The following is a 16595-nucleotide window of genomic DNA, read 5'->3' as shown; positions in this document are numbered from 1 at the left end:
GGATGACTGCTTCTATTGAGCCCTCTATACCTACGTTGGTAACCCATTTTGCTGAACTATGAACAAAACTTATGCATGATTACACATTTGTTATTAAATATAAGCACTACAGACGATAGACTCGTATAAATTTGTATAGTACAAATCCGTAACAAAAAAAAAAGGGTGCGTGTACTTACATGTACGCGCGTAAGTAGTTATACTTTGGCATAATTAAAAATAGTTTTTGATTGCATGCAAATAATAAATTACAATTAAATAATCTGGAAGACTAGAAAAAGAGTCATTATAGGCAATAATGCCGTAGCATCTTCCGTAGGCAACTTCATTCTGTTAATTTTGTGTCACGGTGCGCGCGCATCGTAAAATTTCACTCTCATCAATTTTTCATAACGTAGGCGCGTTAGTAGAAGTAAGACTAAGTAAGAAGTATAACTTCATAAAATACGTATTAAATTAATAGGTGTGGGACATAATATAAAATTTCATATATATATATTAATAATAGAAATGACAATTTTTATTAATGTAGAACACTTTATTTTATTAAAAATCAAGTGTTTGAATCGCTATAGAGATGAACTCTGTAAACACAAGTATATTGTTGATTGCCATGGTTGGACAAAACTCTGAAAACAATGCGTTTTAAGGGAGCGCTATTGTCTAATGAATAGTATTGTTTCGCGGGCTTATTGTACCGGTATGTTCCGTCTGTCGCTTTTGTCCAGGTACCGTTTTCTAGGATTCCCTGAAAAGAATCATCAGTGAAGGAAAAACTACTTTTTATTCATGGCATTGTTAATTACCTACTTACCTCTTATTCATAAAAGGCATTTAATGTATCCTTATCATTAAAGCTACTGATTAAAAAAACGAGACAACATTCTATATTGGAAGACTGAAGTATAACTTTAAAAAAGTAGGGTACATTTTCTGACACAGATCTAAATGTTATATGAAACAGCTTATTCTTGAAGTATTATGTAGATTCTTACGCAATTCTTGATCGTTGCGATCAAGAATCATATACTTATATAAAAAATATTTTTAATCGTACTGAGTACATAACAGAAAGTTATAATTTTTACATTAACTCTGAGAATGTTCAGCAAATAAAACTTACGTAAACTATAAAGTCCTTCGGTGCACTTTGCGCTGTGTCTGGTCTTATGTGTTCGACACTTATACTGTGCACTTGAGCGTATTGAGGAACCTCTATTATAACTTCGCCAGTCGATCCACTGTAATAATAAATAATAAGATACTTTATTTCTACTTTGCTTTAGCGTATTATTATATTATTATGCTGATGGTAATAAATTATAAAGTTTATGCTTTTTTACGAGAAAAAAAGTGTTTTTATAGGCTTTTTAAAATTATCTTTACATAATCGTAAATTAACTCTATGTTACATACATCTAAAGATTCTGTGTGTAACAATAATTGAGTGTCTAAATTATATTGCGCTTCTATCATCTAAAGCGGCTCATAATTGCAAAAAAATCGCCGACTTGCATTTCATCACTGATATAGAAAACCGGCGTAAAACAAACCCTGTTCTAATATAACGTTTTGCGGAATTGTTAATAGGAACAAACGCTCAGACGAAATGTTAATTCGATGACATCAATTTCACGTCTCATTTACGGTCTTAATGGAGACACTTTTGTAAGATCTCATTTTCCACTCAACTAAATACAGATCCGTCAAGTGCACGAGGAAATTGCAAGATTTGGATTTGGTATGTCAAGGATCTAAATTGTGTAATTGTGCCGTGAAGAAAAATTGTCTAGTCGATCAGATGGTGGAATTTTCTTTTTATATTTTACGTATATACTAACAAATTCATTATTTTTTTATTAGCCTGATGTTAGCGCTATGTTTGAGTATACATTAGTAAGATTACCTATGCTATTATTAAAATAATCAAGCAATTAAATTGCGTGGATATAAGTTTTTACAGTTTATCGTTATTTCATATATATTTTACCAAAACATTTTGAATTTTACGAGACTTCAGCAGATAAATCGAGCACATTATTGGAATCGTAGATAATAATTATAAACAGCAACAAGCAGAATTCTATGTTAAAACTGAGGTATAAGAAAGGGATTCTTGTCTTGAATGGGTAGAAATAATGTTTTAGAATTATTTCAATTACTGAATATAATCTAAAAGCATTCGTATAAAGCGTACCTAAAAGGCCAACAATCAGATGGCGTTGGTTTCCTCAAAGCCAGTATAGTGTCGGGCGGCGGTGCGGCGCGCCACAGCGGTATGACACCCCAGAGAGCAACTCTCCCACCCCACTCTATAGTGCTGCTGCCCTTTACAGCCTGTGCACCGACTATGTATTCCAATGCGTTGTTTTCTGTTCAACGATATAAGTGAAATAAATAAAAAATAAACAAATCAGTGGCGCTACAACCCTTTTAGGTCTGGGCCTCATATTTCTGTTTCATGATCATTTGTCAATGTAATAGGCAAGTAGGTGATTAGACTCCTGTGCCTGACACAAGCCTTCCACTTTTTGAGTCGAAGACAAGCCGGTTTCCTCACGATGTTTTCCTTCACCGCTCGAGCGAATGTTAAATGCGCACATAAAAGGAAAGTCCATTGGTGCACAGCCGGGAATCGAACCTACGACCTCAAGGAAGAGACTCTTGTCACTCTTGAGACTCCAAGTCACTAGGCCAACACTGGTCAAAATAAATAAAACAGACTCGTATATTACGAAAGCATTTTGTATAGAAAACTAGCGGTCCGTGGGCGTATGGAAGGAAACGGAAGCGCAAACATACATGTTTCGAAATAAATTCGTGTAGTAAACTCGACCAGAGTGCTTATGCTTTCCGAACAAAAATTTATTTACGCTGTGTTGAATATATCCACTTTTATAATATCCACGCTAATGACACGTAAAATGTTAGATTTATGGCCGCGGGGTGGCAATATGTACTCATAAGCAAGTACACGAAACGAACATTAAATTTATTTTTTATTATTTATACTACACAAGCAAGCAGAATACATAGAATAAATATTAATTTTAATCACATACCCCTAGTTTTTTAGTTATTTTTATAACTAAGGCATCTTTTTTGTTATAAAGGTATTTGAATATGACTTAAAGACTTTACATCACCCATTATTTTGGGTATTTTAATTATTACTACATTCTAGGATCATGGAGCGCATAAGCGTTATATAACCTAAGGGGCGAAAGTTCCAGAGATAGTAGAGATGGTACATATCTAGGATAAATTAAGTATTCTCAGTTTTATTAATATTAGATGAAATGCAATTTTTACAAGGTTGACGACTTAAAACACTACAACCTATTAGGTCTGGGTCTCAGTAGCTGTTTCGTGATCAGTTTTTTTTCTAATAGACAAGTAGGCAATCAGCCTTGTGTGCCTAACGCACGCCATAATAATAATAATTAAAAATGTATAAATAGAAACCTTTTTTTACAATAAGGTTCTCAAAAGAGAGTGCTTTAAGTACATGAATTACAACCAAGCCTATACAATAATTATTTCTAGTCTAGTAATATTATGTTTACTTAATTTTATAGCTTACACTAAGGTAATGTTCATTAACAGTCTTAGTGTTCTATAATAGACACTAATTTCGTGTGTCCGAGACACCGCACTTGCACTTATTAACTACACTAGTTAAGTAACTCAAAAGGTTTGGTTCACTTTTTTCCTGTAGTATCAAAAAGTTAGATTGCCACACCATACGATAATTTTTTGTTGCTGTGTTAGTGCACCGTGTGTTTAATACCTGCAGTATTATAATTATATTTAATGTTGAAATAGATATATATGTGTGTACTTTGAAAATGACCCGGCATTAATGTATTTTAGCTCAACAAGCCGCGGTTCCAACTTTCGTCGACAGTTATTTTTAGCTTTCACCATTTTTTCGGTGAAATGTCGCTGTGATTTATGGTGGTTAAAATAAGCTGAGTTAAAAGTTTTTAGGTGTTTGTACTACTTTGATGCGAATACTTTTTTATACGTTAAAAAGTTGGCAAGATAAGAGCAAACAATTCTTCGAAGACTTACTTAGATTTTTTAATATGGCTTAGGAATTTCGTAACATAATTTAAAGGTAAATACTGCATATAAAATTACACAAAACAAAAAGAATAAATAATAGTTTAAAAAAACACGCTTTTAAAGCACATCAAACTAAAAAGTGAAAAATAATTCCTAATTTAGGCTGAAAATGGTAATGAACAAAAAATACTGGTATTATTGTGAAAAAGCGTGGGGCGCTCTGTGCCATATTTTTCGTCTATCGAGCAACCCACGCTTTTTCACAATTATACCAGTATTTTTTGTTCATTACCATTTTTTTTCGGATTATTGCATTGTCATCGTACTTTGACAGGTGCGCAAAGTTTGAATTAAATCTGTCCGTTAAAAGTGGGTCAAAATCGAGTCCGAAGGAGTCGGTTACATACATACATACATACATACAGGTGAACCTAATATAAAGCGTGTAAAAATGACGTAGTGCTTCGGACAGCCTATGTACTACGTAAAAACATGACATATTTTTTATGGGTTAGAACACCTCGTATAAAAGCTAATTATAATATTTAAGTACATATAACTCGAGAGGAAGCATTTATAAAATTAAACGAAAATGCCTAACACTGAAGTGTTCATTAAATTCGTAGTCTTAAAGGACTAATAGAAATAAACAAAGCGGTCTTGGATTTGAGCCAGCTCGGAATGCGGCCAGATATCAAACATTCAAACTCAGTTCACCCCTAACTAGTGAGCGACCCTTCAAGTGAGCTAGGCACAGGAATCTTTGCATAATTAATCAGTATGTGTGCCTAGATGCTCGCCTACAATCTTCTCACACGACTAAATATGTAACCATATGTTTCTTTGGGTTTTGTATAGGTTCGTCGCTGGGGAAATTTTCTTTGGTAACTGTAAAGTATGTATGTGTAGGTATTTATAAATAATTTGTTTGTCGTAAGTTAGTAATACTATTTTTCCTTTTGGTACAGAATATGATGCGGAGTAGCATATAATCATTTATCATATTTGTGGTCACCTTCATTGGTTACATTTTTGTTTTTTTTTGTTTTTTAAATGTAATAGGAGGCAAACTGGCAGGAGGCTCACCTGATGTTAAGTGATACCGCCGCCCATGGACACTCACACTGCCAGAAGGCTCGCAAGTGCGTTGCCGGCCTTTCAAGAATTTGTACGGAAATACTTCAGTGGGCAGCTGGTTCCACATAGTGGTGCGCGGCAAAAACTGCCATAGAAAACGCTCATTTGTGGAACGACGGACGTCGAGGTGATACCGATGGTATTTTGTATTTTTCCTTGAAATCCGATGATGACACTCAGCTGCAGCTATATAAATATATAACATAAATACTTTGACTTTCAGTAATACTTTACGCATAAAAAAATAATTTAGTGGAATAACATGCAAGAAGGATTTATATTTCAATCATTACTTCTTTTAACCTGTAGACTTTACTTCTTTTAAACTTTAGACTCATCAAAGGGCCTAATATCACTGATTTTGCCGAAAATAGAATCCAGGAACATGAACGCAAAGAACATATAAAATAAAAACTTACGGTCTTAAAACACCTCACTTGTTAAAAATGTCATAATAACAAAATGATAAACGAAAGTTAAACTACAGTTAGTTAATATTAAAGTAGTTGTACCTGTTCCGTAGTTTTGTGATATCATTGTCCTTCGCATTCGTTGTGTGGTCCTGTTAATGTTGATAAATATTATATCAGCGAGTACTCTTTTTTTTTAACTTTTAGCCCATGGCGCAGGCTATAGTCTTTCGACAATACGTACTCGTTTGCTATGCATACTCTATTATGAATACTAGGGTAGATTCTAGCAATAGACAACTACAGACCGACAAATAATAATATGAATTAAGAGTCTATCTGTTGTCTATGAATGTTTGAAGTCTCCTAAAGGTGGGAACTGACCAATGTTACGAAGTGTAATGTAACATGTAATGTAATGTTGTACAGCGAGCATTCGTGCAGTCAGTACGTCGTGTTACGTTGTTTTTCCCCGTAACACGACGTACTGACTGCACGGAATACTCGCTGTGTAACATTACATTACATGTTACATTACACCTCGTAACGTTGGTCAGTTCCCACCTTAACAGTTGTCCATTCACATTTTAGCGTCCTTTTATTGATAATTTGGAAGCAAGTAGGCGATCAGCCTGGTCTACGATTCGTCGAGTTTTACTTATATTTATTCCATTTTTGACATTGATTATGGGCTAAACGTTCAATGAAATTAATCTGTCCGATTGGGTTATACATATGAAAGTCATTCCTTGCCTTGCGTTAACAATAGAGAAACAAATCCAATATTCTAGTTATTCTTATCTCAACCAAATTATTTGAACAAAAATTTACTTTATTAACATCAAGACTCGGCAATGATTAGTAACAGTGGCCCTTTTTGGGAATTCTGTAATTTTAACCATGATAATTGAAATGTGAAAGCGGTACAAATCTTTGACTTAAAATAAAATAAACAGTCATCGTTTTACAATTCGATGTTCAATAAGATTTCTATTATCATTAGATCGATAACTTTTGGGGAATAACTGTAGATATATATTTTAAAACACCGGTCTTCGTTTTAGAGTAGTTTATAAACGCTTTCGTTAATCACTCTTAAACAAATTAGATTTTCAAATCGATTGTTTATACAGTACTTCGTTATTTCGGAACTAATTTTTTCTGACGTTTAAAACAAGAATATTACTAGTAATATTTATCGTGTATATCAAAGCTTTTTGTACTATTTAGGTTCAGATATGTTTTTATTACTCTCTCTATTATAATAGATATATCAGTAGTCTAGTTGCTTCAGCGTACGACTCCGGCTGAGCACTAATAGACTTTCTGTCTATTTAACACTCCCTCCCTCCCTCGTACGGTGAAGTTAAACATCGCGAGGAAACCGGCATTGCTTTTAGACCCATAAAAATTCAACGGCATGTGTCAGTCAGGGAAGGCTGATCACCTGCATGCCTAATAGAAAAAGTATCACGAAGCAGATACATCAATCACAGGCCTGAAAGGTTAAATTCCAAGTTAATAATATACCTTAGTAAATTTTCCATATGTATTAATTTCATCGTCAAACGTTGCATTCTGTAACAGCATTCTTCATTTACTGACACGTGTTGGGAAACTGAAAAATTGAGGGTAATGACTTGTCATGCTCAAGATCCATAACATATAATATAATTAATATCAAGCAAAAACAGCCCTTCGCCGGTAGACTAGCAAAACCTTATTGCATTATCCTAATGGAGATTTGCCCTTTGTGTAGCCGAAGATTTAGGTACATATAATATTCATTTGCCTTTATCCGAGAGACGTCAGCGTTTTAACGAAATAACCTAATGTTACTTACATGATAGTAGCTGGGCTTGTGTCAGTATATTTTCTACCTTTTCTATAGTAAAACTGCCTCGGTAGTAATATAACACTAAAACACACAAATATATGTTTTTTGTTCATTCTATGGCTGCAGTCGCTTTATTAAACTAACTTTTACTTTGTAATAATGATTGATGAATGTAGAATAAAATAAAAGAATGTTTGTTACAATTATATTTCAGATTAATATAGTATCTGACATAGGGAGCGTTCAAGTATTACGTCACGAAATGTTTGGAGATTACTGACCCCCCCGCATGTATAGCGTCGTAACGTTTTTCTGTACCCAAGAGTAGTCAAAATATGTTTCGTGACCACTTAGTGACCCTTTATAACTAAAAGTTACCATTATGTGGTGTAAAGTACTGGAAAGTCGAAATAATATTAACAATAACGCGTAATTCAATCCCCGCCCCGCATCGTAACGTTTTACAAAAAGACCCCCCCCCCCAAAATTCGTTACGTAATACTTGAACGGTCCCATACATAACGCTGTCTTGATTCTGAATCTAACTAAGATTCAATAATAACTTTTCAAACACATGGTAGAGGTTAGATTTATTAAGCCAGCAGACTGTTCCCTACTTTTTGGATTTTTTGGCCTCATGCGTTATTCATATCATTAAAAACGTCCCCGCAGTCATTATATTCGAGAGCAATAGACATTTTGTATTCTCAATATGAAAATGACTTCGTAATCAATTTTAATAAAAGTGATAAGCGTTAATTCATCGTTAATGAGGCAAATTCAGTTACGCAATTGGTCGAATGTGAAACTAAATTATAGGCATTCGTGGATTTACGTGAAATTCGTAATGGCTCGATTATTTAGTTATTACAATAAACTTAATTTGGGATTAGGACAAAGAACTGAATTTCGGGTGTCCGTGTAAATACAAAATTGTTGTTAGAGTCAATCAATGAGATCAGTCCACAAACAAAAGAACATTGAGATTATCTGTGCTTTCTATAAAAAATGGGTACGTGTGTGTTAGCTGTAAAAGGTAAATATATAGCCAATGAAATTGTGTATATACATAATAAAGATAATATTTGGCTTAGCACAGAAACACTAAAGTAACAAGATTCAAGAATACATATTCTGGCTTCGGCATACATCTTAATCAAATTAGGACGTGCTCCATAAAACAGTGAATATATCTTTGTTAGTTCCAGCGCTAGTTACTGAAGTTTGCTTTTAGTCAAACGGCTGGTTTGAGAGATCTAAAAGAAAGTCTATTTCAATACTAAAACTAGTCGTTTAATTCAGTGGTTTATTTAGCGATTATATACTGGCTTTTGTAGGTTAGTTATATTTCTCAGTTGCTTTCCTGTAGGAAAATGGAAGTCTCAAACACACAAACACACAAAGTCAATCTGTTTTTGTGTCTGCAGAGATACAGATGGAATACGAGTCTAACTATTTACTAAGTAATTAAAGGATTATTTAAATAAGTCGCTTCTTCAGTAATGTGAGATAGGTATAGAATTTGATTTTTGTTATTTCTTTAAGTAACAGTTATTGGCTCAAATATTTGATATGCCAATAAACACAGTTTATGTTGAAAATAAAATAACATTTTGCTCTAATTTGATTAAAATTTATGTATGTAAAACTTACAGCTTAATCCAATAACGAAAGCCACAAATATTGGTATCACTTTTCCCCGCTTAGGATATTTCGTCTTCGTTATTTCCTTATAATGATAGTCGCAATTATTCTCGCGCGACGGATAAAATGATTCTCTATAGGAAAGTTTTCGTGGTTTCCTTCCGTGAACTGAAATATGGAGCAAATGGACGCTTACCTGAGCTTTGTAATTTACTTAGCGCGTGTGAGGTTGCGCTTAATTAATGCCCGAAAGTTTTAGCCTCTGAGTATTCACTACATTTTCTCGGCTGCCTACTGTTTAAAAGGCTTTGATTTCAAAGAGTTCGGGCTTATAAATGACCAGAGTGTTGCGCGGTAATTGGAAGGTGTATGGTATATTACTAGTAGAAACTTCCGAAGTTTAATGTAGCCCCAAGTTTAATTTTAGAATATAAGTGTTTTAAACGTCAGCATATAAAAAAGTACATTGCAATATCGTTTATTTATGAAAGTATTACATTCAAAATCGTACAAGTTTTGGAATTAAATCACGTTTAAATGTAAGCGACAATTGACGACTTTAGACCTACTAAAAATATTAATTATTCATATAGACTATTCGCTATTTACCCCGGCCGATCAAATATAGCCAATACGAAAATCTGGGGTCGAATACAAATTAAATTAACATTATTTTATGCAGGGCAGTTTCACGATTGCCGACGTAATGAAGCTCATTTAATATTTTGTGCAAACGCTCGTCATTCATTTCATAGCAGGTGGCAGAATGTTGCAATTGCATTATGCTTTTCGGCATCGGTTTTTGGGTCGCAAGAATTAGGGACGGACATGATTTCGTGTCCGTAATAATTTTAGTTTACCGCCTCCATCTTACACCCAATTCTAATCGTAGATTGTTGTAACCCTCCGATTGGGCATGGGACATTTCTGCGTTTGTTCCAATGATTATTTTTCAAGTCTCAGCCTTCGAGGACGTACCTATGTGATTTGGGTATAAGGGTGAAACTCAGAGTCGAGACTTCGCGGCAACTATGTCTCATGTCATTTAATGGGCTCATACTAGGGCTAAGTGAAGAATCTGAATCTTAGATGCAAGTAAGTTGAAATATACAATTGTATAAATCAATATGGGATATATTGATCGTCTCGACTTCTCAGTGAAAGTTTATTTGAACTTCCTTATTAAAATAGTATGAGAAAATACACGAAAATCTTATGTTAAATAAAAACTAATTCTAATTCACTTAGATGATATTAAACTTTTGCTACAAAGATATATAAATAAATACTCACTCATTGAAAGACCGCTTTTGTTCTTATAATAAAACTATGGTACGACATTTTATTTAACATTCTAGTTATTAAGTTCTATATAATTAGTAACAATGCAGCCAAAAAGTAAAGATTTATCAATTATCCCTAAAATACCCGTTGCCACACCGAGAACTAATTAAACGGCGAAAAAATGTAAAATGGCGCCTCATTTTATATTATATTATGTGTACAATGGAGCATGTAAATTGAGAGCCACTTATGTAATAAACGCTTGAAGGTGAAAATGTAAATCCTTCTTATGGTGAACCTGAGAAAGAATTTTAAAGAATCCAGAGGCCTTACGTACTGCTTAAAGATTTGAGAGCTCTTATTGCGTCCTACTTGCCATTCTGTCCTATTTTACCTTTGAAGATTAATCATAGCACTGTTACATATAGAAGTGGTATCAACTACCGTTAAAGAGATTTATTTAAGGTCTCTTTCTATTCTCTATTATGAAAATAAATAGTTTATTAATATAATACAAAATATTCAATAACTATGTCTATAAGAGGACCGTCAGTATTTACCTGATGAACACCATGGCAAACTGTAATTTTGTGACATTCTTTAATTTCGGAATAGTTTAATCTCAATAAAAGTAATTTTAGACCCGTAGACTTCGAATACAAGCATTTGTGTACAAATTTGACATATGCTATATTTCCCGCCATTTCGTTACTAAAGATTTTTTTGTTCTAATTTTAAGTCTTGTTTCTTGTCAATGGTTAAACTTTTTTTTTTGGAGTTTATGGCCTGGTATGGTCTAGATACCATACCAGGCCAAATGGTCAAACGTATAATTATACTGACATACATTCTACAATGTTCCTTTTTTGAATTCGAATATTGTAAATAGTCTGTTGTTAATAATAATATTATAATCGATGGAATTATGAATTATATTTCCACGGTTTTTGACGAAATAAACTTCTCAACTAAAAATTGTGTCACGAGTAAACAAATAACCGTGCACTAAAAATCTATTAACCTTGTTTTCCAAAGATTTCTTACCCCAGTAATTATTTTGTTTCGCATTTTAAAATAGAAATATTGATTTCACGGCGAAGGTTTTAAATGAAATACACCGATAGAAGTGGAACAGTTTTTTTAGTCATGTTCGTAGCTGCAGTTGTTTTTTACGTTTTATCGCGGGCTGTAGCTCAGGAGCAGGCCCTTAGCACTGACAGCCCCCATACTGCCTCGATGCCATTCCTCGACTTATTTACGGGCGCTTCCAACTATTATCCCGATATAAGAAAAACATATTCTGATTCCGGTTATAACCATGGCTCGTGCCAAAAGACAGATACCCTATCGTCGTTTGCCAGTCTTTTAGGAAGTGCTGCCAAAATAATGCTCTCGGCGACAGTCATTGTGTTATTAAAGCTTCTTGGTGGGAAACTTTTGCTTTTACCGCTAAGTGTTATGGTGTTCGCGAAGTTGGGGCTGAAAGCGGTGTTGTTGTGGCCAGTAATTTCGAAAATGATGAAATATTTTAAGAAGAAAAGGAAGAAAAGCAAGTCAAGGTTAATCATGGATTGCACGGAGAGGGTGGCGTGTGTAATACAGCGGTCTTATAAGAGTGGTTTCGGTAGTAATTTCGGGACGGCGGTAACATTTTCAATTATAGACGACGTTGATGAAGATAGTCCGATTGCGAAAATATTGCTCAGCATTCTCGCTGGGGACAAGGTCGCGGAATGTATGTCAATGGACTGCAACTCAGGAATCGATATAAGCTGACACGTAAATAAACATTGACTGCGCTTGTATTTCGACTCGGTTCGTGTTTCCATGAAAATTATGTATTATAATGAGTGATATTATTGAATTTAAAATTAATATCAGTCAAAACTATTATCTGGGTTAATTAAATGTGGCCGGGTTATATAGTTATTGGAAATGCTTGATATGTAATTTTAATTATTATATCAGTTATAGGAATAAATAATAATTTTTAATTTACTTTTATACTTATGAATATAATCAAATGCAATATTTATTTGAGAGTAGTATTTATTTAAACAAACATACAGCTAGAAAATCTTATTAGTGTGTTAAAATTGTCTACATTACAGAATTATTTTCTCATTTAAGCGAGTGTTAGAAACTAAATGTTTTATTTTAAGCGATTGTAAGGGTGTTGTAACACAAAATGGGTCTCGTGAGTAATTTGAAAGTATTTTTTATATTGGCTAATATCTTAACAATCTGTGCTAATGGAGATACGGGGAACATACCATTGGATATGGAGACATTATCACGAGATAATGAAAGGCAAGCATCTATGTATCCAAACACCATTTACTACCCAAATATGTACACAAATTATCCGCAAGAATGGACTCAAGCAAGGGCGGCACCAGAAACAGAAAGTAAGTGGAACTTTCAAGAATCTTTAAGTGATGAGGAAAAATCACGGAGCGCATCTAAGTTCGCACCACTTACATACTCAAAACCTTTATATAAACCGAACTTGCCGTGGTCTGCCAACATTTACCACGGGCCTAACTTAGAGGCGGATTTAATAAAACCAAAGTTCGGATTGCTGGAGCCAAGTTTAAAACTGAATAAGTTGGGTAGCTTGTTGAATTTTGGCCTCGCGTTGCTTGGCGGCTCCGGTTTTAAAGATACCCTGATTAACAATATCCTCAGACCGCTGCTGGCATCGAAGGGGGCCTTGAAGACTTTTATTGGGAAGCTCTCGATTCCGGTTGTGGCCTTGATTCTTGTTAATGTAGAGGTTCTGTTCGTCGTTTGGTGGTTATGGGAGGATTGTACTGAACAAACACTCGACACTCTGACTCCATTTTCCTCTCAAGCAACAGTCAGTAATTTCAGTACATCCAAGCAAGTTCAATAACCCAGTTTAGAAGTACGAAAGAATCAGTTATTTGTTTTCAAGTAGCGATGATTCAATGTTGTTAGGGCAAAATGTTTGTACAAAAGTTTTGAATTGGTTGTGTAAATATATTTAGGCATAGAATATAATGTTTGTAGATTATAAAATATATTTCCAATATTGTTGTTTTATTATACATAATCTAATATATAAAATTCTCGTGTCGCTGTGTTTATGGTTAAACTTCTCCGAAACGGCTCGACCGATTCTCATGAAATTTTGTGTGCATATTGGGTATGTGTGGGAATCGGACAACATCTATTTTTCATCCCCCTAAATGTTAAGGGTAGTCCACCCCAATTTTTTTTAAAATTTTAGATAAAAAAAATATTCTTTATTTTCTTATGATACAGCATTAAAAAATACATACAATCCCCAATTTTCACCCCTCTACGATCAACCCCTATTTTTTTATTATAAATGATATACATGGCAAAACGACGTTTGCCCGGTCAGCTAGTACCTATACTTATAAATGTGCCAATTTTTCATCTAAATAAGCTCTAGCTAAGTTAAACATTTCCTTTTACATTTAACACTATGTAATTATCGGTTATTCTTTCAATGTAAAAAAAAAAATATGTATGCGCTGGCATACTAATTAAGACACCCTGATAATGCTAAAATACTAAGTACACTACAACTTACTTCTTAACTGAAATTGAAGTTTTACAATTTTAAAGGCACTACTAAACTTATTCACATATTACATTTCAAATAAATAATAATAATAACGATTCTGAATATACAGTTTAGATTCGTTAGATAATTTTTTTCCTTGTTATCCTAATATCCTAACTTCTTTCAGTACCACTAATCGATACCCCTTTATGGCTTTATTTCTCCATTCACTTCCTGATAACGCTTCTATATTTCCACTTTTTTTAGGGCGCATATATTGTATGGTAATTTAACTTTGTAATATAGTATCTATTCTAATTTAGAGAACGTAATTAGGTATCTAACTAACTAAAGATACACCCTTGTATAACTAATAGAGCATAACAGTTTTCCTCGACCTTACATGAAGCAATATAGAGAGCAAATAATGGAATTAGGCGACAGGTGTCTGCATTCGTTATCCACGATGCCCTATTACCCCTAATGGACTTGAATATTACCTTATTCAATAAATTGACGACCTAACTCCTACTGGGGCGGGAAATTCGATAATGCGTGGGCTAAACTGCTTGTTGGGAAAAATAAAATTAAGTTTCAGTCCTCAATTAGTAATTACCAACTCATAACGTTCTATTGCGCTTGATAAATTTGACGTAGTAATCAGATATTCCAGACAATGTATGTAACATATTATGTATTATGTACATAACATGTACGTATGTCAGTAAAATAATTTCTAGCAAACTAGCAAACTATGGAATCGTCTGCCTGTGGTCTTTGGGTGAAAAAAATAAATCAGTGGCGCTACAACCTCTTTAGGTCTGGGCCTCAGATTTCTGAATCTTTTTCATGAACATTTTTCAATCTACTAGGCAAGTAGGTGATCAGTCTCCTGTGCCTGTCACACGCTGTCGATTTTTGGGTCTAAGACATGTCGGTTTCCTCACGATGTTTTCCCTCACCGTTTGAGCGAATGTTAAATGCGCACATATAAATAGAGTCCGTTGGTACACAGCCGGGGATCGAACCTACGACTTCAGGGATGAGAGTCGCACTGAAGCCACTAAAAAACAAAAAGGCCAACTGCTCATTGGTCTTTGGGAGATATACCCTCCAATTTAAAAAAGGGTATAATCCTACGCCCACCTAAACGGGACCATGGGCGTAGGCACGTGAAATGTGCTGATACAATTATTAAACAGTGACTTTACTCAGTAGCACAGGGATGTGAGGTATTACATTGAAAGGCGAGGTGTTAGCTTCCTCTAGTCTGCGTGCCTTTAAACCTAAATGTGAAAAAAAATTGTCCGTTCCATAGTTGCAAAAATACGTGCAATTGCGAGTATTTTGTTAGAGGAAAGGATTTGTGGAGTTAACTTTTTAAAAAGACGTGCAATAGAAATGCGAGTATATTTTTTTGAAGAATTTCTGAAAGTTAATTATTATTTATTTATATTCATGGTACATTTCTATATCTATTTCAATAGTGTTTCAATTGAAAACCTAGATTAAAAAGCAAAGAGTAATTTCTGTATTCAAGAATAGCAATGCTTCGTCTATTCGTGGACTAATTGAGTTGTTGGAGGCCGATTTATAATTTCAAAAATGGAATAGCGTTCGTTAAGTCGTGTAAACCTCATTATTTCCAGGCTGTTAAACGAAGCGACCTCCCAGGGAGGTAGCGTTAGGTTTTGTACCGAATTTGTGTATTAGGTAGATGACTTCGGTTGAATGAATTTAAGAGAAAAGTATTAAAACACACCATATTCGTATAAATAGACGACTCATTGGTCTAGTGGTTAGTACCCCTGACTGCGAATCCATAGGTAACGGGTTCGATCCCCGGCTGAGGCGAACATCGATGTGATGAGCATTTGGTGTTGTTCTTAGGTCTTGGGTGTTTAAATATGTACTTATATGTATATCTATCTATAATATGTATGTATATCCGTTGCCTAGTACCCATAACACAAGCTTCACCAGCTTAGCATGGGACTAGGTCAATTGGTGTAAATTGTCTTTAAAAAAAAAAACAAAAATATCTATACATAATATATAATGCAGGAATTTCAGCGACTTATGCATAGCGCAATATACAATTTACAATATAAAAATGATGGCTAAACAATAAAAAAATTGTTACGCCATCAAACAACTCAGGTTGAAACTATATAAACTAAGCTACGCTAATACATACGTGGATTTAGTTGAAATATTATTAATTCGATGTTCGTGTCACTTTACAATACAATGTGTAAATTGCTGACACATTGAACACAACACTAAACGTACATAAGTGTGTTAGGGATTATGAAGCTAACATAACATAATATTATATAATGGATTGACTGTTTCGAAGTAAACAGTCTAAGACTGCTTAAGCTATTACTTCAAAACAATTAAAAATATATACTTGCCTAACCTAACCTAATAATTATCTAAAAATTCCAGTGTATTATGAAAAGCTGTTGACCCGGAGTGTGTCAATATTAAAACTTAATGTTGCAAACATTTTATATGGAAAGATAGCGAGCATTCGTGTATTTGATGTTTGACCTGGTTACAGCTGTTGTCAAGCATGATTATTAAGCCTTGTTAGACGCAGGTAGTTGGGACAACTGTAATGATGTGGACGTTTGCGGGATCTAATGGGCAATAA

At 34.2% G+C, this 16595-nt stretch overlaps 2 protein-coding genes across 2 annotated transcripts; one reads left to right on the top strand and one right to left on the bottom strand.

Moving 5' to 3' along the window:
• Positions 1 to 497: 497 nt before the first annotated feature.
• Positions 498 to 9311, bottom strand: LOC125055046 (sperm-associated antigen 4 protein-like). The gene is made up of 7 exons (XM_047657251.1): positions 9293 to 9311; positions 7459 to 7533; positions 7146 to 7233; positions 5718 to 5767; positions 2198 to 2372; positions 1124 to 1241; positions 498 to 748 (listed from the first exon to the last, which is right to left on the bottom strand). Exons 3-7 carry the CDS (start codon positions 7190 to 7192, stop codon positions 554 to 556), a joined length of 585 nt encoding a protein of 194 aa, XP_047513207.1. The 5' UTR covers positions 7193 to 7233; positions 7459 to 7533; positions 9293 to 9311; the 3' UTR covers positions 498 to 553.
• A 2215-nt stretch (positions 9312 to 11526) lies between these two features.
• Positions 11527 to 12207, top strand: LOC125055045. The gene has a single exon (XM_047657250.1). The coding sequence runs from the start codon at positions 11527 to 11529 to the stop codon at positions 12154 to 12156; it is 630 nt and encodes a 209-aa protein (XP_047513206.1). The 3' UTR covers positions 12157 to 12207.
• The last annotated feature ends 4388 nt before the right edge of the window (positions 12208 to 16595 follow it).

This window comes from Pieris napi, chromosome 13, assembly GCF_905475465.1.
Source record: "Pieris napi chromosome 13, ilPieNapi1.2, whole genome shotgun sequence".
NCBI lineage: Eukaryota > Metazoa > Arthropoda > Insecta > Lepidoptera > Pieridae > Pieris > Pieris napi.
This window is presented reverse-complemented; position numbering and strand designations above follow the sequence as displayed.

Bases quoted from the DNA above. Each gene is read 5' to 3' on its own strand.
- LOC125055046 (XM_047657251.1), bottom strand. From the start codon at position 7,192: ATGCAACGTTTGACGATGAAATTAATACATATGGAAAATTTACTAAG. The intron at 5,768-7,145 runs GTATATTATTAA...CAACATTAACAG, and splicing joins CATATGGAAAATTTACTAAG to GACCACACAACGAATGCGAA. The intron at 1,242-2,197 runs GTACGCTTTATA...TTATTATTACAG, and splicing joins TCTGATTGTTGGCCTTTTAG to TGGATCGACTGGCGAAGTTA.
- LOC125055045 (XM_047657250.1), top strand. From the start codon at position 11,527: ATGTTCGTAGCTGCAGTTGTTTTTTACGTTTTATCGCGGGCTGTAGCT.